This window comes from Tenrec ecaudatus, chromosome 1 (genome assembly GCF_050624435.1).
Source record: "Tenrec ecaudatus isolate mTenEca1 chromosome 1, mTenEca1.hap1, whole genome shotgun sequence".
Classification (NCBI taxonomy): domain Eukaryota; kingdom Metazoa; phylum Chordata; class Mammalia; order Afrosoricida; family Tenrecidae; genus Tenrec; species Tenrec ecaudatus.
In genome coordinates this window covers 194,309,818-194,331,465 of record NC_134530.1, presented here as the reverse complement: position 1 = coordinate 194,331,465, position 21,648 = coordinate 194,309,818, and the positions used below count along the sequence as shown (strand labels likewise).

Genomic DNA, 21,648 nt, shown 5'->3' with positions numbered 1-21,648 from the left:
TCACTGATTTCGTACCCACTGGCTGTGATCTTTCTACATTCAGTGTCATTGCATGCATTTCTTGATTCTGAAGAGGACTTTATAGATTGGTATCGGACATATGAGCTAATATCAGACTTTATGTACTTGATCTGGACTGGGCTGGGCTATTTTCTCAATATTCAATTGTTCTTGTATATAAACCTCTTTCTTATTCATATATGAATTTGTTTTTGGACTAACACAGATGGCTGACAGCACCTCCCTCATTTTATTCTTCACCTCTTCTAAGCCATCAAATCACTATCCTTTCATATCCCTCTTATTCGTGAGGGAAAAAAAAGAAGTCACATAAAGCGAGGTCAGCTGAGCCAGGTGCATGAGGCAAGAGAGGCATGCTGGGTTTTTTTTGGCCAAAAACTGGCACACTGAGTCGAGCAGGTGCATTGTTGTGGTGGCAAAAGCAGTGCCCCAATCTGCCACAAATCAGGCCTTTTTTGTCACACACTGTAAGGCTATCTTTCCAGAACCTCTAAATAGAAAGCTTGATTAACAGTCTGATCTGGTGGAACCAACTCCAAATGCACTATGAGTCAACATATTCGTCCTTTCAGGTAGTTGACAAACGTCCAGAACAAGATTTGTCATCAATCAACATTTCAACTCTTTTGAAACGAGAAAACCACTCATACACTTGTGTTTTCCTCATAGTGCTGTTCTTGTAAACTGTGTTCAACATCACAACAGTTTCTGCCGCTTTTTACCTGAGCAGGAAACAAAATTTCACAGCCACACTGTTCTCTGAAAACGAGGTTCAAGCGAAACTGCTTTGATGAAAAAAATTCACTGTGATCAGAGAGAACCTTCCCAGGAGACGCCACTGGGTGCACTAACTCAGTGAATTGGTCCATGTTCCCCCAAAGGGAAAAAAGTATACTATAAAAACTCTGCCCAGCAGAGCTTTTTCTGTTTTGGGATATATACGGGTATATATATTCCGAAAGTATTGCTACCAGGGTTCTAGTTCATATAGGCATAAATTTCTTCCAAATAAAACTGAGCGTCGGTGCAACTGGTTGTGGATGGCTGCAGACAAGGTCTATCAGTAATACATGTTCACCCACTCTCCACTGCCACTGAGTTCATTCTAACTCATAGCAACTCTATATAGAACCTAAGGCTGCAAATCTTTACAGGAGTAGTTAGCTATCTTTCTTATAATCTTCCTCCCATTAGAGCAGCTGTTGAAACACCAACCTTGTAGTTAGCGGTGCAATCCTTACACAAGAGCACCACCAGGGCTCCTTTACAAAAAAGAGGTCCAATCAAACTAGTAGTTTCCAGAGGATTTTAATAGACAGTTCAGATTCAAGACAAAATGGTAGCTGAGAAGACTAAAGAGACTTCTATTTTAGGATTCCAAGGGGATCTTATTAGATCCTCTCAAAGGATATATAGGACAATCACAGGGGGTTATGGAGTTTTAAGAAAATGGAAAACTGTACTGAGGAGAAAAAGGCTAGGAAAGTTGCACCAATTTTTGCCCTCATCACAACATGCTTGTTCATTCTCCAAAGGTAGCAAGGGCTGTCCTTTAAGAGTGTTGTTGAGGAACCACACCTCCTGCACCCTACAGCCCTATCTTATACCTTCAGGCTTTTCTTTCTGTTCCCAGAACTCAAAGAAGATTGAAAAAACACAACCTGAGTCCCTCAAAAATGTCAAAATGGCCAGTTAGACCTGGTGTTAATTGAAGAGTACAAAATTCTTCAGGGAAGGGTTAAAGAGATGGAAGTACTGCCTTTGGAAATGTACAGACCTAGACGGAAGAGATGTCACGAAAGAACAGCTTCACATTTTGATATTTTTGTTTAATAAAGGTTTCTGTGATTTTATAGGAATGTTTTAATTTAAAGGCCACCAAAATAACAAGGTTCTTCCCACTCTCATTTATCTCCACGTTGCCTGACCATATAATACTGTACCATGTTTAGAATACAGGTTCTGAAATAGACACACCTGTGTTTCAATTCTGGTTCTACCACTTATTAGCTATGTGGCCTTAGGCAATCTATTCAATATAGGGCTCAGTGTATTCTTAAAATGGAGATAACACAACTGACCTTGGAAATTAAAGATTAAATATAAAATGACTACCACATCAGAAATATTCTGTACATATCAGCTGCTTTTACTGTCTTTTAAAAAAAAGTATTATTGTTAAAAGGGAAGGTGAGTATTCATGAATACTTAATGAACTGATATACATTTGTATCTTCTCTCGTTCCACATTCCTTGACTGTGTCTTGGTAAATTATAAGAGATATGTGTGTGGAGGGTGGATAGCCAAGAGTTCTTTTTTTTTTTTTTTCAATTTTCTAGGTCTTGCTCTCTCATCTCTACCTCGCCCCTCAAGCCTTATCATAACTCCTGTGGTAGTTACATAATCTGGTGCCAATATGAGCATTAACAGTGTAGGGCTGGAGTCTAGCCTGTCAATCAGGACATAGCCAATGAGACTTCTTTGTGAGCTTGGCCTTCTCCTGAGGATTCTGGGAACATCTATATTTCCTCCTTGGAGGCAAGAGACACACTCTCACTATTCACTCCCTGCTAGACATCCCTGTGGCGAAGACACATGGAGAGAGACTGATGGAGCCAGACCTCATTTGATCCTCATGACAGTCCTATAAATACTATTATCTCCACTTTACAGATGAAAAAATTGAAGCATGGAGAGGCTAGTGATAAAAGGGTTTGCCTAGTAAGCTGAGAAGCTGGGGTTTGAATGCAGGCAATCTCGCTCCGGAGTATGCACTCTGCACGCATTGCTAACAGTGGAGTGATGGACCACTTTTACAATAGCCTTTTTATCCATGATCTTGTGATTCCCACCAAAAGATTGGATGAGATTATGCGAATGAGCTGCTTATAACAGACTTAGTCAGCTTGCTTTAAAGGGAAAAAAAGATTTATGGCAACCTTGCAGAGGTGGGACAGTGCAAATAAGGTATGTGGACCCTAAAAGAGGATTGATTAGTTTTATCATCCCGTTAAGCTTAAAATAAGCCATCCCAGAGGTGGACAGGGGTTATGACAACCACCAAGAACAGAAAGGAATAGAGCGTATCCTTTGGGCCCAGTCCCTTTTAGACCCAAAAAACTGAAAGGTATAACACTAGAGAAGTAGCAGAACCAGGAGGCCAGAAGATAGTGGGGTGGAGTTCCCGACCTGCCGAGAGCCTTTGGGCCAAGGCTTAGTGGTGGAGTAGGAAGCCTATGAGCACTTTATCGTGGAGCTAAAGAGCTTTCTAACCTTTTCCAGCCCTGGGGGCATTGAGAGTTACTAGTTGAGCTGCAATTCTGCTAACCACAAGGTCAGCAGTTTGAAACCACCAGCTACTCTATGGGAGAAAGATGAGGCTTTCTTTCTACTCCTGTAAAGAGTTCTACTGTAGTGAATGTTACTGAATGCTATGCCCTGTATATAACCTTCATTGTGTTCTTAAACAGGATTGTCACTTAAAATTTTAAAAGCACGTAAGCATCCCATGTATTTTAGTCTAAAAAACTCTCCTATATGTGAATATGCCTCGTCTCAATAGGATTTCCAATTCTATACCATCAGCTTGTTTAATACTATTAGTAGAATCACCAAAGGCACCGGGGAGGTTATTTATAGTATCTCTCAAAAAGCTAACAATGCTGCACTGAAGTGGAACATGTATATCAGCGGTTCTCAACCTGTTGGTCGGGACCCCTTTGGAGGTCGAATGACCCTTTCACGGGGTCACCCGATTCATAACAGTAGCAAAATGACAGTTATGAAGTAACAAGAATAATTTTATGGTTGAGGGTCACCACTACATAAGGAACTGTATTAAAACATCACGGCCTTAGGAAGGTTGAGAACCACTGATGTATATAAACCTTACATATGTGAATGGATTTTGAGCTTGCACTTCACCATAAGCCCTAACCTAAGAGCAATCGGTTTCTGTGATACAACCCTGCTCAGTACCTACCCTCACAAAGGGATCACTGAAGATATGGGTGCTATGGCAAAATGTGGTGAGGAAATCAGATGGTGCCCAGCTAAAAGAAAGACATCTGGGGTCTTAAGAGCTTTTGTTAAAACAAGCAGCTATCTAATCTAAATGAGGTGTCAGTAAATCTACACAGAAGAAGCACACCAGCCTGTGTGATCCAAAGATTGTAAATAATAAATCCAAGACTGGAAGAAGGAATGGTATTAGATCTCAAATTCTGAGCACCAAGTTTGGCCATGGACAACAGTGAGGGCCCAAAATACATTTGAAGGGTTCCCACATGGATTAAGCCACTAGTGAATCCCCTCTGACCACTGACTAGGGATGTGAACAGCCTTGCCCTCACCTCAGAAGGAATGCAATGGAGAGTGGGCTCTTGCAGATATAAACAAACAAAAACCCAAACTAACTGCCAGTAAGTTAATTCCTACTCATAGTGACCTCATAGGACAGAGTAGAACTGCCCCTATGGGTTTCTGTGACTGTAACTCTTTACCAAGGTAGAAAGCCTTATTTTTTCCAGTAGCTAATTTAGATATAAAACCACAAGCAAACTCACTGTTATCTAGTCGATTCTGACTTATGGCGACCCTTTTGAGCAGAGTAAAACTGCCCCTGTGGGTTTCTGAAACTGCAACTTTTTACAGGTGTAGAAACCCTCAACTTTCTCCTGTGAGCTGCTAGTGGTATCGAACAGTTAACTTTGCAGCTAGCAGCCCAACATGTAACTACTACGCCACTAAGATTCCACCATTAAAACTTAACACCTTATCATTTGTTTTCCCTCTTACCCATTTTGATTTGTTCTGGTTTTTATTATTTTCTGCTTTCTTTTGGATTGAGGGATTTCTGTTTTGTTGTTATTGCTGAATCTTATTTGTTTTCTACAATTTTCCCTTTTTAAAAATCATTTTATTGGGGTCTTATACAACTCTTATCACAATCCATGCATACATTCATTGTGTCAAGCATATCTGTACATTTGTTGACCTCGTCATTCTCAATTCTCAAAACATTTGCTTTCTCTTTGAGCCCTTGGCATCAGCTCCTCATTTTCCCCTCCCTCCCTGCTCTCCCCTCCCTCATGAACCCTTGATAATTTATAAATTATTATTTTGTCATATCTTATACTTCTTTATATGAAATCTAGGTTATGGATATCTACAGAGACAGTAACTAGATTAATATTTTCTTAAGAGTTATGGCAGATGAGGTTGGAGAGAAATAGGGAGCCAATAATAATGAATACAGGAATGAAGAAAATGTTCTAAATTGATTGTGGTGATGGCTGCACAATTCCTCTTAATATATTTAAACTATCTGAATTATATTGCATGTGAATTTTGTGTCAATAAAACTGCACTGGTGGAAAAAAGACAAAAAAAGTTGCACGAAGTAATCTTTTCTATCACAAAACAACAACACATGCTCGTTCTTCAAAGGTAGCCTGGGCTGTGTGTCCTACAGTAACACCTTTGCGGGATCTTACTCCATTCATCTTTTGTTCCTCAAACTCAAAGAACACACCAACATAGGTGATCGTGAAGGGCAGAGGAGACCAGGTCTCCAACAACAAAGGTGGTGGTGGTGAGAATCACATCACCGTGAAAGAGGGGGAGTGCGTGATGGGGACCCAATGCCCATCTGTAGACAGCTGGACACCCTTCCAGAGGGGTAGTGTGGAGGAGATGGGCCACTCAGGGTTCAGTGTAGCAACAATGAAACTAAAAACCTTCCTCTTGTTCCTGAACGCTTCCTCCCCTCCCAATCATCATGACCCCAATTCTACCTTGCCTTGCGGACCTGGTTATACCAGAGGATGTACAGCGGTGCAGTGGGGATCTGGAGGCACAGGGAATCTAGGACAGACGAACCCCTCAACACCAGCGGTGGGAGTGGCGACACCAGGAGGGAAGGGCATGTAGAAAGGGAGAACCGATCTCGGAGATCTATGTGTAACCTCCTCTCTGGGAGATGAGCAATGGGGAGGCGGGTGAGGGGAGACGCCGGGGAGTGTAAGATAAGATATAATAATTATTTATAAACTATCAAGGGACCAGGGGTGGGATCGGGGAGGGAGGGGGACAGGGGAAAAAAAGGGAAACCGAGCTGATTCCAGGAACCCAAGTGGAAGGTGGATTATGAGAATGACGAGTGCAACGAATGTATAAGGGTGCTTTGCTCAATTGATGTATGTACAGACTGTGATAAGAGCCTTATGAGCCCAATAAAAAGATTTTTAAAAAAAAGAACACGATTTGAAAGGGAACTCGATTTGAGTCCTTAGAGGATGCCAAAACCACTGTTTGACATGGTACAAATGGAAGAGCATAGACTTCTTCAGGAAATGGTTAGAGATGGAAACACTACCTTCAGAAATATATAGACTTAGATTGGGGACATAGCTTCACATTACTATTTGACATTTTTATTTAATAAAGATTTCTAGTATTTTGTAACAATACTTTCTTATTTACCCGCATATATCTGACCTCTGCTTCATAGAAAACAACTTTGGGCTAGTGCTGACAGTTGATTTCCCTTCCCACTTTGTAAAGTTAGAGGAGATTAGCAGTCCCCACCAGCCCTTTTCACATTAACATATTAGCACATGATGGCAAATGAATCAGGGTGAATGTGTTAACTGGGCTGCTAAAAGTAGCCAAGTGACCTTGAATCACTTTATATTACTAGACATCACTTCCCACTTAAGTAAAAAGGGGAATTGATTTATTTTTCAAAGAAAAAAAATTCTAAAGTTCCTTCTAAAAGTTAACAGTCCAAAATCTATGTTATGTCGAATGTTACACTGTGGCATAGTCACTAACAACTGTACCCACTTTTATGGTCCTCCTTTTACTGTCACCCTATTTCCTAATTTTCTGAAGTTTCACTTTTATAAGGCCCTCTATTTACCAGTTATCTGACCAATAAAAATTAAGACTAAATACCTTGAGAGAATTATAATCAAAGAGAGAGATAAACTCTGCCTTCTAGACTACACTCTACTTCCTGTAAGCCATGTAGATTCAGACCAGGGCATAAAAAGAGGCCCACTAGTACTTCACCAAATTAAAGCAGTGGTGCTCGTGAATAGGTCAAATTAAGCCTTAAATCAGCAGTTCTCAACCTGTGGGTCGCAACCCCTTTGAGGGTCGAACAACCCTTTCACAGGGGTTGCCCAATTCATAGCAGTAGCAAAATTACAGTTATGAAGTGAAAACGAAAATAATTTTATGGTTGGGGTCACCCCAACATGAGGAACTGTATTAAAGAGTAACAGCATTAGGAAGGTTGAGAACCACTGCCTTAAATTATAAATGTATTAATGGATAAATTTACTTGTTTCTTTTCACAAAGCAGTAAGACGGAGAAGTTAAGTGCATGGGCTCCTGCAACCATCTTTGCTCCTACAATTCACAGTATGCACATAATCGGTTACTTACTGACTCGAAGACTTAAGTTTCCCCCATCAATAAATGGAGCTAACAAGCTACCTTAAAAGCTTGCTATGAGGAAAAGTGTTTTTAAAGGATGGAGCACACTGTCTGGCACAAACCCCAAAATAATAGCATCGTTGCTGTCTTAACACCACTGTTACAACCTTCCTGTATACCACTGGTCCTCAATTTTGACACCCGATCCCTAAAATCAGTCCAACACCACGTAATTCATGGGTTAGGCAGGTAATTCACAGGTTAAGCAGTACAACTTGTATAATCTTACAAACTTTTTATGGTATACCCACCCTGAGCCCCCTTGTAAAAGGTTTACTACATAACATCATTATATGTATTTATTTATCAAATGCACTATAAAATATAGATGTTTTAAAAGTAAAAGTTTTTAAAAGATGAACTAAACATTTTCATTTAATTATACAAAAATATTTTATCTTTATAAAAAGTTGTCATCAGTAGCAATACTTTTATAGAATTGAAAACTTTCATAACTTTTCAAAATTTTGGCTTAAATTTCATAACACTATTTTAAAAGTTCAGAATTCAGGAGATTTTGATACTTAGTTGTATAGGCTATAAGTTAAAAATACACTTCACAACAAAGGATATTCACAATATATAATATATACTGTGAATGATATTCATTATGGATGACAATGTATATAATAACATTACTCCAAATAGCTTTCTCAATAACTCTAAAATGCTTTGCCCAGCATTTTCTTATCAAGTACACTGAAGTGGCTTTTTTTTCTTAATCTGTAAATTGCTTGACAAAAGCCTAGTACTAGAAGGAGTCTCGTCAGCTCTATTTCCTAGCTGTATGCTTCAACTTGCTAAACTGGTATTATTGTTAAGGCTTCTGTATAGAACTCTGTAAGGCACATCCATCTACCCATAAATACAGTTAACTGCAGTCATAAACTAGATTAATTACCATTTCTCAAAGTGAACAAGCAAGTGACAGAACCACTGTCAATCCTCTCCCCCTCAGAATGTCTGTGTAAGGCCTGCATCAACCATTTAAATATTAAGTCTCATTTCTTATACACAAAAATAATATAATTAACAGTTTTAATACTATTTTCTTTCTCCATGAGAGTTGTGGGTATTATCCTTTAGGACCTGCTATTTAAATACTCTGGAAACCCCTAGCCAGCATAACTCAATCAGTCTTTGAAAGTGCTTTCCGTATTAGGACTGAATTAGAAACCAGGACTAATTTTCCATGGCCACCCCAGGTCAAATAAGATTCTTAGGATCTTATGAGCTGGGCCTTTACCCAAAATCTGATTCAAAACCAACCTTTAAGATGAACATGTATCATCTTTCCAGAATAATCATCCTAAAATAATTTGTAAAAATAATGAAGAACAATTATAGACTCCTGTCTCGTAATATTACCTATTCACCAATTTAAGGAACATTATTAAATTCCAAGCATCTCATTGATATAATCATTTACACGTGCTATCTTAAACTTTCTACGGTATTCTCCTTTGTGGAAGACGTGCCTGGAAAACAATGTGTGGTTTGTGCCCCATCGGGTGGCCAAACTGGAAATTTCAAACAAGTTTCAGCAAGGCAAGTTAGTCTTAACTAAGCAAGATAACACCTTTGGGAAACTGAAGCCTGCAACACAAGTATTCTCATGAGAGAGTTCTATAAATGAAGGTCATAATAATGTTTCCTTACACTTGAAAATAAAAGAAGTACCACTTATACCAAACCCCTCTCTTCCCAAATGCTGCAACAAAACCGTAATACACGACGATCATTTTTTTCTATATGTAAACTAAATAAGAGTCTCAGGGGACAACTTTCCATTCACAGATTATAATCTCATCACAGTTTTTTTAAAAAGATACCTATATGCCATGAACAATGTCTTTAAATTCTACCCTCTCATCTATCAAATATAAAATCACAAAAAGCATGGAAACAAAGCTGGATGGGTCCTAAGAAATTACGGGCTGTAGTTGAGAACCCGGTCCAGTCCTTTCAATTAACAGATGAAGTGCCTACAGCCCAGAGAGAGGGAGTGATTTCATCATCAGGGTCACACAGCTAGTGTGACCTGACTTCCAATGCTCAAGAGGCTAGCTACATACATGATCTTGGACCTTTCTGACTTAACCTTTCTGGACCTTCCATCCCTTGCCTGAAAAAAACAAACAAAAAATCATGAAGGTAAATAATCTCTAAATTTCCTCTCTGCTTAAGAAATCCTATAATTTACAGATCTCATTATTTTAGTAGCTTGCAAAACTACATTATACGCTGGGAAAAAAAAATCCTGGTTCCTAAGGAACCAAAAACACACAGATCCCTAGGGAAGAAAGCTCAAGTCAGCACCACTGCTTTTGCTCATATTCTGTAAAATGTTCTGTAAAGTCTATTTGGCTTTAACTGTTTGATTAATCAGCTACAAAGCTCTAAAGTGTACAATTACTGATGTTGAATTTTTAAATAGTGTTCTTATAAAGATTTATTGATGCTCTATCTTATATGTAGGAATTACACTAACCTAGATTACTGGAGACAAGAACAGTCTCTTTTCATGCTTATTCTTTGTAAGAATTATTCACAAGATTGAATAAAATAGGTTTTCTTTAAGTGATTTCTTTATATTGCTCTATTCTTTTATATTTTATTTATTCTATTTATGAACTTCAATCTATTTTCTAATTAAAACCCAGAATAATTTTCCAGATAGCATTAAAAAGAATTTAGCAACTCAAGGAATAGCATCCATTAAAAGTTAAATCAAAGAACCTAACAACTAGAATGGATCTTAAAACACTCTAGTCCTATGTGTTCATTTTATGAAACAAGAAAGAAGCCGGGAAAAGCAAAAAAAAAAAAAAAGTCTCCAGGGTCTCCTGGTTAACTTACAAAAGAACTCGCATCTACCATGTAACTGTCTATGCACACTATTACTGTTGATCATAAATACAGAAGAGAATTTTCAGTTCTGGCTAATGCTCTACTTATTTAAAATAATATATAGCAAAAAGTCAAAGCCTCTGAACAGCTCAGAATGATTCACAGTACTGAGAGCACCCCTAAATCAGGGATGATACACAGCATTTTACCACCAGTGCTGGAAAAACATACTCAAGTGTTGCTCTCCTCACAGTTTCAGGAGCAGCACCCTCCTACAGAGGAACCCCAGGGAAGGTTGTTTCTCCAGCAAAAGCGAACACATCCCCTATGTGTGCCCTTCTTCCCACAAGTCTGCAACTGTCAGAATTCCCGAGTTCTAAAGACCATGTTGCTTCATTATCTTTAAAGGAACACCAACTCTTGAGAAACAATATACAACAGAGAGAGCACAACCTTATCAGCATTCCTTTAATGGCTGCAGCTCTCAGGGAAAGGCGCCCCCACTTCAATTTTGCCTACTAAACAATGATTGTATCTGGGTCTATCTAGGTCAGGAGCCTATAGTAGAGAATTTGCAGAATCAATTCCAACTGTCCACTATCAGTGAAATTTCCCAAAAGCAATTTATAATGGGCCCACACAAGGTAATTCGGCCAGTCATACATATGCTCAGGAATTTTGTCCCAGGGTGGCCAGCAGAGTAACCATTAGGGTTAGTACAAATGGGCTACGTGAAGAGTCACAAAGCCGACTTCACAAAGCAAGTAGTAATTACAGTTCCAAGTTAAATCATATGCTTCTCTTTCCATTCTCAGGTATCCCTGTTTAATACATTTCTAAGAAATAGCTAAGTGGTGGAAAACTTAAAATGAATTATAGCATACATCCAACACTATTAACTTCTTTTTAAATCAAGCCCATCATACTATACAGCAAGCACAAGAGATTGTTCCCGTTGTACATCCAATGCCTCCACAAAGAACTGGCAGTGGTGCTGAAAATTACTACTAGAAAGACAGATACTCTTCTTTCAATAAAAACCATCCTCTGGACTCTAGCCGAGATTCTTTAACTGACTGTTATTAGAAACAATAAATCACACACTCTACTGACTGAAATGCCAGGTCCCTATTATATCATCCTGATTTGCGATATGTGACCCCAAAACACTCTAGGAAAATTAAGTCACAAGAAAGAATGAATAATTCCAGGCCTCTCATTTCTGGCAAGAATAAACAACTGTTACAAGTGAGTTGCTTTTACAACCTTTCTGTTTTTGTTTAACCTACCTATACCCGTCCCCCTAGTTCCTTCAATGATTACAATCACTAGATGGATCAACTCCTGCTAAACATCCTTATGGGCAAATTAAGATATTAAACAGAATACTACGATTGTTGAATTCATAAAGCTAGCTGGCATGTGTGTGTTCATATTGATTTTATACTCTTTGTTCATGCACATCATACATGTGAATTCCTGGAGGTTACAGGCAAGTCTTTCTCTATCCAGGAGCTGAACTGCCAGAGACTGTAAATAACCTACTGGAATGTTTAAAGCCCTTCAGATATCTTGCCTTCTAAATATATAAATGAGGCCACTACCTTTATTTTTCTCTGAATTAATGTATAGTAATGCGTGTTCCCTATCACTATTACTGTTATCACAGAAGCTGGGGAGGGAGTGGGGCGCAGGAAAAGGGGACATGAGTCCTGTGAATACGTAGGCATGTTTTAGAAAGTACATTGTTTACAATCTAGTCATATCCTCCCGGGCGCGCACATTTTGGGAAATAAAACTTGAACTGTTCGACAATCGGCCTCTCTGTCCTCCTTCTTCTTCCCCCTTCACTCCATTCCAGAGCAGGAGCCAGAACCGAAGACATGGTTACTTTGTATGATACTTCATGCCGCCAGTAAAAAGACCAGTCACCGTCCTTTTATCAAAACAGATTAGTTCATCGGCGTGCGCGTGCAGAGGGTAATCACTGATAGGGGACATACATTTTAAAGCAAGTTCCAAGCCGGTTACAACGCCTTTGTCAGCACTGGGCAAGTAGCAAACAGTCCAGGGGCTCGGCGGGATCCCTGGAGGGGCTTCTCTCCGGAAGGCGCTTTCTCCGGCGAGGTGAGCAGGGAAACAAGCTCTAACCTTGGCAAGGGGGCGCTCGCCGGGGTGGGGACGCGAGGTCAGGGTGCGTGGGGAGGAGGGCACTGAGCGCGGAACGAGCGCGACCCCGGGCCACCCTCCGCACCCGCGCCCGCCGCACCTGGGGCTCCCTCCCCGGCCCAGGCCGGGCTGTGCCCCTTCCTCCCGGCCCGCCGCCGGCATATCCGTTACCCCGGCGGCCGCGGGGCTGCGGGGGAGGGGAAGGACAGCGGGCCGGGAGGGGGCCGGCGGCGGCGGCGATGCCGCAGTGGCTCCCGCGGCAGCCGGTCAGAGTCCGCCCGCCACTGCGCGGGGAGGCGGCAGGGGCGGAAGGCGGCCGTGGAGGTCGGGACCGGGCGGGATGGTGGCCCCTCCGAGCCCTCCCACACCCCGGCCGCCGCTGGTACCTCATACTGGATGTACTGCTTCCTCCACTCGGGAGTGATGTGCGCGGAGAGGTGCTCGGCGAACTTCATCCTGCCGTTTCCCCCTGGCTCCCTCTCGGGTCCGGCAGCTACTGGCTGCGGCGGCGGCGGCGGCGGCAACAGCGACTCCGACTCCTCCCCACATGGGCCCCGGCGCGGCGCGGCGCTGCTCTTCTCTCCTCCTCCGCCGCCGCCGAGGTCTCCTCAGAGCCGCCCTCCCGCCATCTTCCTCCTCCTCTCCATAGCCCCGCCCCTCCCCGCCCTCCATACGTCATCCCCATGGTTACCGCCTACGCCGCACCGACGAAAGGGGGCAGGGCACAGGGCGGGGCGTTCCTTAAGGCCCCGCCTCTTCTGGGCCGAAAGTGCTGGAGGCACCTCCCCTGACCCCTGGCGTCTTGCTCTGGTTAGCCCTATATAGCTGCTCTCCACCTGATGCCTACAAGCACCAGAATAGTTACTGCAATTAATATTAATACTGTAGCAACAATAATCCACATAAAACGTTTATATTTGCAAAGGACTGTGCAAATATTCTTCCATTTTAATAGTTATTCTTCATAAAACCGTTAAGGCTAGATCAGCGTGAATCCAAATCAAGTAGTTTAAAGCAGTCTAAATATTTAAGGCCCACTATCAGATATAATACTGTCTGCCGTCCTAACGGCTTGTCTCCAAACAAGCCATCTAAGTAAAATGTCAACTAAGTCCACATGAAAGCAGCGCACTGTCATCAGTCACCGAACGATTGTAATCCGTATAATCTGAAGTCGAAGGAGGGATCAGTATCAGAGCCTCCATGGTAAGAATCCGGAGTGTGCCGAAGGTACGGATGACAGTGGGAACCCCAGAGTCATTTGTGGAACTATGTCGGTAGGTAATAAGCCCCCAGCGAACTCCCTCTATCTACACTGGAGGGCGAGGAAGAAAGTGGCTACTAAACAGAGTGCTTTGGAGAGATGAGCAGAAGATCAAATGTGTAAATCTGACTTGGACAGTTACAATGCAGGCTGGACCTGCTCTGGTTTCCAAAATTTTCTGTATTTTTGGTTTGTAACGTTTTGTTTGTACATACAAGGCTGTATTTCAGAGGTGTTATGTCCCTGGAGGCCACCCGCTTGAAGTTGTGTTGTTTTCCTGTTTTTTAGTATATGAAACCCAGGACTGATGAAACTGTGGGAACAGGAAGAACAAGTGTTCTGGGGGGGAGGTACAGTGGTGGTGGGTGGATAATAGGGAGATGATGTCAAGGAGCCCAGGTAGAAAAAGAATATTTGGAAACTGTGGTAGCAATTGTATAATTCTACTAGACAGAATTGAATTATGGAAGGATATGATATATGTATTGAATCCCAATTAATAAAAATATATAAATAATAAATATTTAAGGCTCAAATGTACTTGTATTTTAAATAAATGATATTATGTACACTTTAGGTGTTCAATAATGCTTGTTGAATTTAATTTAGGTTATCCGTGTCAAAATCTTTCAATATAATTGCTCAGTCGGGGGGTTGGGGTGGGGTGAGTACCAGAAAGAAGAATAACAACACATAGATCCAAATCAGGACTAGTGGGTCCTTACTGGACTTGTGACAGTGTCCTGTGTAAGTTGGAAGCTGAGCGACATCAATGTAGAGAGGAAAGAGAACCAGAAAAGAATGGTAGCAACCCCTATCCCTAAAGAGACCAGGAATGGGACCAGCCTCCAGGCTACACTACCCTTAGGGAACTTAGAGAATAAATCACTCCCACAGATAGGCACTACTTTGAGTGTGAGAATGATTGGCCAGGTCTGATCTCAGAAGCTAAGCAGGGTCAGGCCTAGTTAGTACTTGGATGGGAGAATGATTCGTCAAGAGGGCCTGATTTGGGACAGAAATCCAGATCCCCTTCTGGAAGAGAAACCCTAGGTAATAATCCCATTGCCATCAAGTTGATTCTGAGTCACAGAAACCCTATCTAGGATTTCCAAGGCTGTAAATCTTCCCTGGAGCGGACAACCTTGTCTTCTCCCATAGAAACGCTGGTGGGTTGGCCCAAAGACCTTGTAGTTGGCAGTCCAGTGCTAACTGGACAGCCACAAATAGCCGACATGTATTAAGTAGGAGAGGCCTGGTGATCTACTTCTGAAAGTTAGCCCATACAAATCCCATGGATGACAATAGTCCAATCCCATTGTTGATGAGGCCACTATGAGGAAGGGCTTACCTGACAACAGCTGACAACAACAAAACGTGTATTGAGCCCAAGCTGTCCAGGTATGAAGCACTATTTAAACTTCTTACAAGTACTTTGTCCTTTGCTGCTCACAGCTTTGCAGAGACACAAAGTTTTCTAGAGGCCTACTGTGACGAGGACAGCGTTCTGAGACACCCGTCTGCACTATCGGCTTTTTCCCCTCCATGTACTTTCGCTCCTCCCTTCCCCTTAATTCATGCCAATAGGGGTTCTGCCATTGTTTCTTCAGGGGAGACATGGTGGCAAACCATAAACTAAGAATCTTTCTGGCTCTCCTTTTAAAAAGCCTAAACTCCTGGTAAAAGGTTAATTAGGGTCAACTTTTTTTTTTTTAAGTGAAGACTCCCCTCATGTCAGCTTCATGTCAGACTGCCCTCACAAGAAAGACTCCCCTCTGCTGGAGGAGAGATCAACATACTTGAGGAGAAGGTTATGCTTCCAGGAAGGAGGTACAACTAGAGAGAGGAAACACCTACATGATGATGGGCCCAGGAAGACAGAACTAGGGCCAGTTGTAAGATGGATTGCTAGGCCTTTAGTCAGACGTGAAAGTAGCAGAAGCTTCCAGCCTTACCAAGGTATGTGGACTGGGATGAGAGTGGGCTCCTGCCAGCAGCCCTTGCAACCGAAGCATGACCTTCACAAACATCCTTGTGTTAGTCCAGGTAGACCAGAGAAACAAATTCATGGACACTCATAAGTGTATATAGGAAAGAGCTTTATATACAAGAGCAATTACATATTGAGAAAACATCCCAGTCCAGATCAAGTCCATAAGTCTGATATTAGCCCATATGTCCGATACCAATCTATAAAGTCCTCTTCAGACTCATGAAACACATGCAATGACGCTGAATGCAGGAAGATCACAGATCAGTGGGTGAGAAGTCTTGTGGATCCAGTGGTGGTGTAAGCATCTCAGCAGGGGCAGAAGTCTCCACGTGCCTTTTCCAGCTTAGGACACTAACATAGTTCCATGTGTCTTGTCAGTTACAATGTCTCCCAGGGAGTGCACTGAGAGAATGTGTCTCCTGCCTCCAAGGAAGAATACAGGAGTTCCCAGAATCCTCAGGAGAAAGCCATGGCCACACAGGCTTCAGTGACTGTGACCTGATTGACAGACAGGCCAAACTCCATCCCTTCACTCGTAAATCCTCTCAAGTTGACAATAGATTATGTAACTATCACACTCCTGCTCCCGGCAGCACCGTGCTTTCCCCCTTTCCCACTGTACAACTCTGGCCCAACATCGGGAAGAAAGGAAATCCCCAGCACTAGCTTTGAAATCAATACTATTTAATTGTTCCCACGCTTGATCCAGAGCATTGCCTCCCAGTTGAACAAGAAAATGTGACTTTATTCACTGAAGTAGATTTAATAATAAGTTTCCTTATTCCTAGCATTAGTTCCAATAATGGAGCCACACTGACAGAACCATCAAATATCTAGTATTTATTGAATAGACCATTCTACTGGGGACTGTGAAGGATGATCTTAATAGTTTTACTCGGAACTGAAGGGGCTCCTGACTTATATATTCTTTTCTGAAGAGACAAATAAATCATTCTTCATTTAATAAAAATTTATAGCATCTATGATAGTTCAGCCATGCCACTTTGGGGATGAAGGATGGTTTATAAACAAAATTCTAGTTTTTTTCCTAGAGGAAATCACAATCTAGTAAAAAGGTAGGCAGATAGACCCATAACTGGACTATCATGGGAAAGAATCTTGACTGTGATGGAGGTATGTAGTAGTAGACAAACAAGCACCCAACCTGGAAGTAAAGGATGACATCAGAGAAGGGGGTTTTGAAACCCAGTCTTAGACAACAATCTGACAGGGAGAAAGGCACCCGAGAATCTGAAAGGAAAAGCAAGCGCAGAGTATTTTGTAAGAATTGCGATTGATTGGGAGGGGGGAGCGGGGAGGGAGGGGAAAAAAAAAAAGAGGACCTGATGCAAAGGGCTTAAGTGGAGAGCGAATGCTTTGAGAATGATTGGGGCAGGGAATGTGCGGATATGCTTTATACAATTGATGTATGTATATGTATGGATTGTAATAAGAATTGTATGAGCCCCTAATAAAATGTTTAAAAAAAAAAAAGAATTGCGATTGAGAAGATGGCAAGAAGCTATCTGACCAGATGGCCCTTTAAGGCAGCCGAACGTCTCTCCTCAGAGAAACTCGGCAGGCCCCTCCTCTCTCCAACTCAGTCTAGGCCAGTTAACCCTTCCGTGACCCCCACACCACGGTGGTGCCCTCCCTGAATTGTCAATTAACATTTGTGTCAAAGACTATGAGCTCCTTGAAGACGAACTGCCAATTTCTCTTGTTTGTCTCCAATACAGCAAGCTATTGGCACTTAGCTATTCAGAAGGAAGGGAGGGAAGGAAAAGATGGAGGGATGGAGAGAAGAAATGAATGGAGAGAAGTGAAGGGAGATAAAGAGAAGTTGGAACAAGATTGTGAAGGGACAGGTCATGACAGCAGAGGTAGAGTTTTTGAAGAAGTTTAAGTCAGGTTTATCAGACATTCGGTTGTTCAGTGATAGAATTCTTATATCCCAAACAGAAGACCTGCCTTCAATCCTAGGTTAAGAAAAAGGTTCCATCGCGACCACTGCCCGCCTGGGTAGCAACCACATATCTGTCAATGGAAGCTTGTGTGTTGCCATTATGCTGAACAGGTTTCAGTGGAGCTTGTAGGCTGATATGGACTAAGAAAAAAATGACTAGAGGATCTAATTTTTTTTTAATCAGCCCATGAAAACCCTCTCAATCATGGGGTCACCACAGGACCAGCAGGGTTTCATACCATAGTGCCTGGGGCTACTGGGGAGTCAGCACCAATGTAAATAAGGGCAGAAAACAATAGTTCAGCTTTGGAAACACAGCATATTACAGCTTCCTGACTCTGGACACAAACAAGCCCCAAACCAAACCCATTGTCATCATGTCATTCCCAGCTCATGATGACCCCCTAGGACAGAGTAGAACTGCCCCAATTGGGTTTCCAAGGTTGTAATCTTCATGGGGGTCAATGGAGGCACTGAGGTTAAGCACTCAGCCACTAGCCAAAAGGTTGCTGGTTTGCGACTACTGCCCATTCTGTGAGAAAAAGATGTGGCAGTCAGCTTCCGTAAAGATTTACAATCTTGACACTCCTGTCATTCAGTTCCATTTTGCCTTCTGGGGTCACTATGAATCAGAATCGACTTGTGGACAGTGAGTCTAGTTTGATTTTTGTTGTTGTTGTTGCTGCAGCAAAAGTAGACTGCCACATCTTTCTCTGGGAACAACAGACTTGTATTAAAACACCTATCGGCTCTGTGACCTTAGCATAGGACCTTAGTTCTTATAACTTTCGTTTCCTTACCTCTCAAATGAGGGTAATAAACACCGCCCTCCCCGGCTGTTATTAGGATTGAACGAAAGGCTGTGCACAAACCGCTTAGCACTGTCGTCCCCAGCTGAGCACGCCCTAAATGGTACATCTGGAATCATAGGAACCCCATATGACAATAGGAGAAATACACCATAGGTTTTCGTGCCTGTGAGCTTTACAGAAGTAGATTGCCAGATCTTTCTCCCTCAAAGTCTCTGGGTGGATTTGAACTGACAAACTTTAAGTTAACAGTTGAACATTTAACCGTTTGCATCACTAGGCTTCCGGAATACATGACAGCCTCTCATAAAACTCTCAGCAGTGCAAATGGACTGATGTGATCACTCCCTGTAGCAATGACCTTGTTACTATTTTTTTTTTCAAGAAAGAAAAGCTTGTAGTTAGTTCAAGGATCATTTGTTGGCCTTTAGGAGTGTTTTCCAGTCCAGTCTGTTGGGGCACCACGCCCTGGCCCCAAAGTCCACTTTCAGCATTCCCTGGGGACCTTGCCACTCCATTCCCCTGCTGTTCCTCTGCACTCCCCCAGTGCTTTGCCTCGGTGTGGAGGGATCAGGTCAGGTGCAATTCCCACACTGTGTCTCCGGTGCTGTCCCCTGTAGCGCCATGGGTCAGTGAGGGGCGGCATGTCTCCTAGTGGGGCCAGCCATGTTACTATTAACCTTACAAAAAGTAGCTTCAATGGCAGGAGAGCTGCAGCAGTCTAAATAATAAACAGCATTCTGGCTTTTGCAAATCTTAAATCATATCCATCGTGTGTGCGTGTCATATGATGAGCAGGAGTGAGAACCCAACAGCAAACTCAACAATTTATCCACACATTCCTAAGTGCTGAATCGAAAGAGTTTACATATAGCACACGTAATTCTAAGTTTTGGAACAGTTATACTTAACCACAAAGTAACTGTTCCAAAACTTAGCATTAGGTATGATAAATATAAAGGTGAGCCGTTGCTTGCGAACACGAGACTGGTGATCATGCTTCAGGGTGAGGACCTGGCCTGCGGAGGATCAGCCCTTAAGCTACACCTCCGATGAAGCTGAATAAGCAATCATTCCACAGGAGAAAGAGCCTGCTCCCAGTGCAGCTCAGACTCGCAATGAAATGGGCCTCACTTGGCCTTTCGCGGTGATAGATGTAGAGATTTAATAGGGGTTCAATAGATGGGCTTCAGAGGGCCCATGGGGCCTCTAAAATAATATGCAAATTTAATGTGTAATTTCAATATTTTTCTGGAATAGGGGGCCAGAGTTTTCATTATTTCTCAAGTTCCCATAACCCCAAAATGCTTAGAATAGCTTCACAAGGAACTGACCCACCCCCACCAAAAAAGAGAGAATTACAAATGATGCTTCAAAAGGTTCATTTTCATAATTTCTAGAAATACTTTTTCTACTGACATGATTTTGATTAAGTTCACTTTGAGGTTTGTTTTGTTTTTAAGGACGTAGGGTGTTTTTCAAATTTCAAAAGAGCATTTCTTTCTTTTTTTTTTTTAAGATTTTTTTTTATTATTATAGTTTGCATCAGCTAGCCGGGTTCATTTCAGCTCCTTCACTGCCAGACCTGGGGACAGAGACTGCTTCAGCTTCTCGGCCTTCCCCTTGTCGGTGATGACCAGGGTGTAGAGGTAGCTGCTGCACCGCACCTTGAACTTCACGTTATCCTTGTTCTTCTTGATCTTCACAGACTTGGCGTCCTTTCGCCGCGCCATGAGCAGGAAGTCCTTGATCTCTTCGATTTTGCTAGGCTTGGCAACGAGACGCGGACCGGCACAGCAAGACGCAAGAAGCGAAGAGGGCGGAAGAGGAGCCACAAGAGCATTTCTAATATTCTTTCACTCAACAGATATTTGTTGAGCAGTTACTCTTCACCAGGCACTGTTCTAGGCATTGAGGATAGAGCAGTGCACTAAACAAGGGGCGTGGTGGGCAAATGCGACCTTCACTGCCAACTTCCCGGTAAGGACCGGGAGGAAATCAATCCCCGTGGAAAATAGACCTGGTCCTTACCTTCGCATTTCTCTATTTTCATAGTCAACCACCCAAATGGCGCACTTTCAAATCCCAGTCTCCCTGAGCCAGGACAGAGCACACAGTTAAAAGGACATAATCCTTCAGCATACAAAGCAAACAGCAAGGACTGGCTTTCACTTCCTCAGGGTTTGCTAATTCTCAGGAAAAACAATTCACAGTATTCATGGAGACGATCTATACTTAAACAACAAACAGCACATTGCTGTGCAGTAGATGGATCCTGATTCATAGTGACAGAGCAGACCTACTTCTTCTGGTTCCCAAGGCTGTACCTTTTCCAGAAGCCGACTGCCACCTCTCTTCCCCGCAGCATGCTGTCTTTTGGGAAGAAGATGAAGACTTAAACTCTGGGCGACTGAGGCTCCTTTCCCTAACTTAGCCCCATCTAGCCTATTGCATACTGGCTCTCTTATTGTCTGGTTCCTCTGCTTGAGGAGCCCTGGTGGCACAGGGGTGAAGTGCTCGGCTGCTAACAAAAGGTCACAGTTCAAATCCACCAGATTCTCAGAGGGAGGAAGATGTGGTAGTCTGTTTCCCTAAAGTTTACAGCCTCGGAAACTCTCTGAGGAAGTTTTACTCTGTCCTACAGGGTAGCTTGCAGAATCAATTTGACAATATACAACAACAAGCTATTCAAAGAATATGGCACTGTTTTTTATAGGGTATCTACAGCCTCCAAAATCTATATAATGTCGCTATGGGCTAGCAGCAACCGGATGGCACTGGGTTTAGTTTAGTGGGTTGTCAAGAAGGGGCTCATCAAGAAGGTGCTTTTTAAGCACAGATGTGAAGAAACCCCAAAACCTACTGCTATCGATTCCAATTCATAGCAATTCTGTATTCGGTTTCTGGAACTATCAGTATTTGTGGGGCAAGAGACCCTCACTTTTCTTTCTCAGAATGGCTGGTAGATTTGAACTGTTGGCCTTGAGGTTACTTGCATTCTCTCTCTCTCTCTCTCTCTCTCTCTCTCTCTCTCTCTCTCTCTCTCTCTCTCTCTCTTTCTCTCTCTCTCAC

The 21,648-nt window shown here is 42.4% G+C and overlaps 1 protein-coding gene and 1 pseudogene across 1 annotated transcript in view; both read right to left on the bottom strand.

Annotated features, from left to right (window-relative positions):
- The window catches only part of XPR1 (xenotropic and polytropic retrovirus receptor 1), a 212,113-nt gene extending 198,930 nt beyond the window's left edge, over positions 1 to 13,183 (bottom strand). The window contains exon 1 of the mRNA XM_075528060.1: positions 12,931 to 13,183. Within this exon, the coding sequence (XP_075384175.1) occupies positions 12,931 to 12,999 (69 nt within the window). The 5' untranslated portion in view covers positions 13,000 to 13,183. The remainder of the gene's footprint in view (positions 1 to 12,930) is intronic.
- A 6,930-nt stretch (positions 13,184 to 20,113) lies between these two features.
- LOC142439204 (large ribosomal subunit protein eL38 pseudogene) lies at positions 20,114 to 20,615 on the bottom strand (annotated as a pseudogene).
- Between the last annotated feature and the right edge of the window lie 1,033 nt (positions 20,616 to 21,648).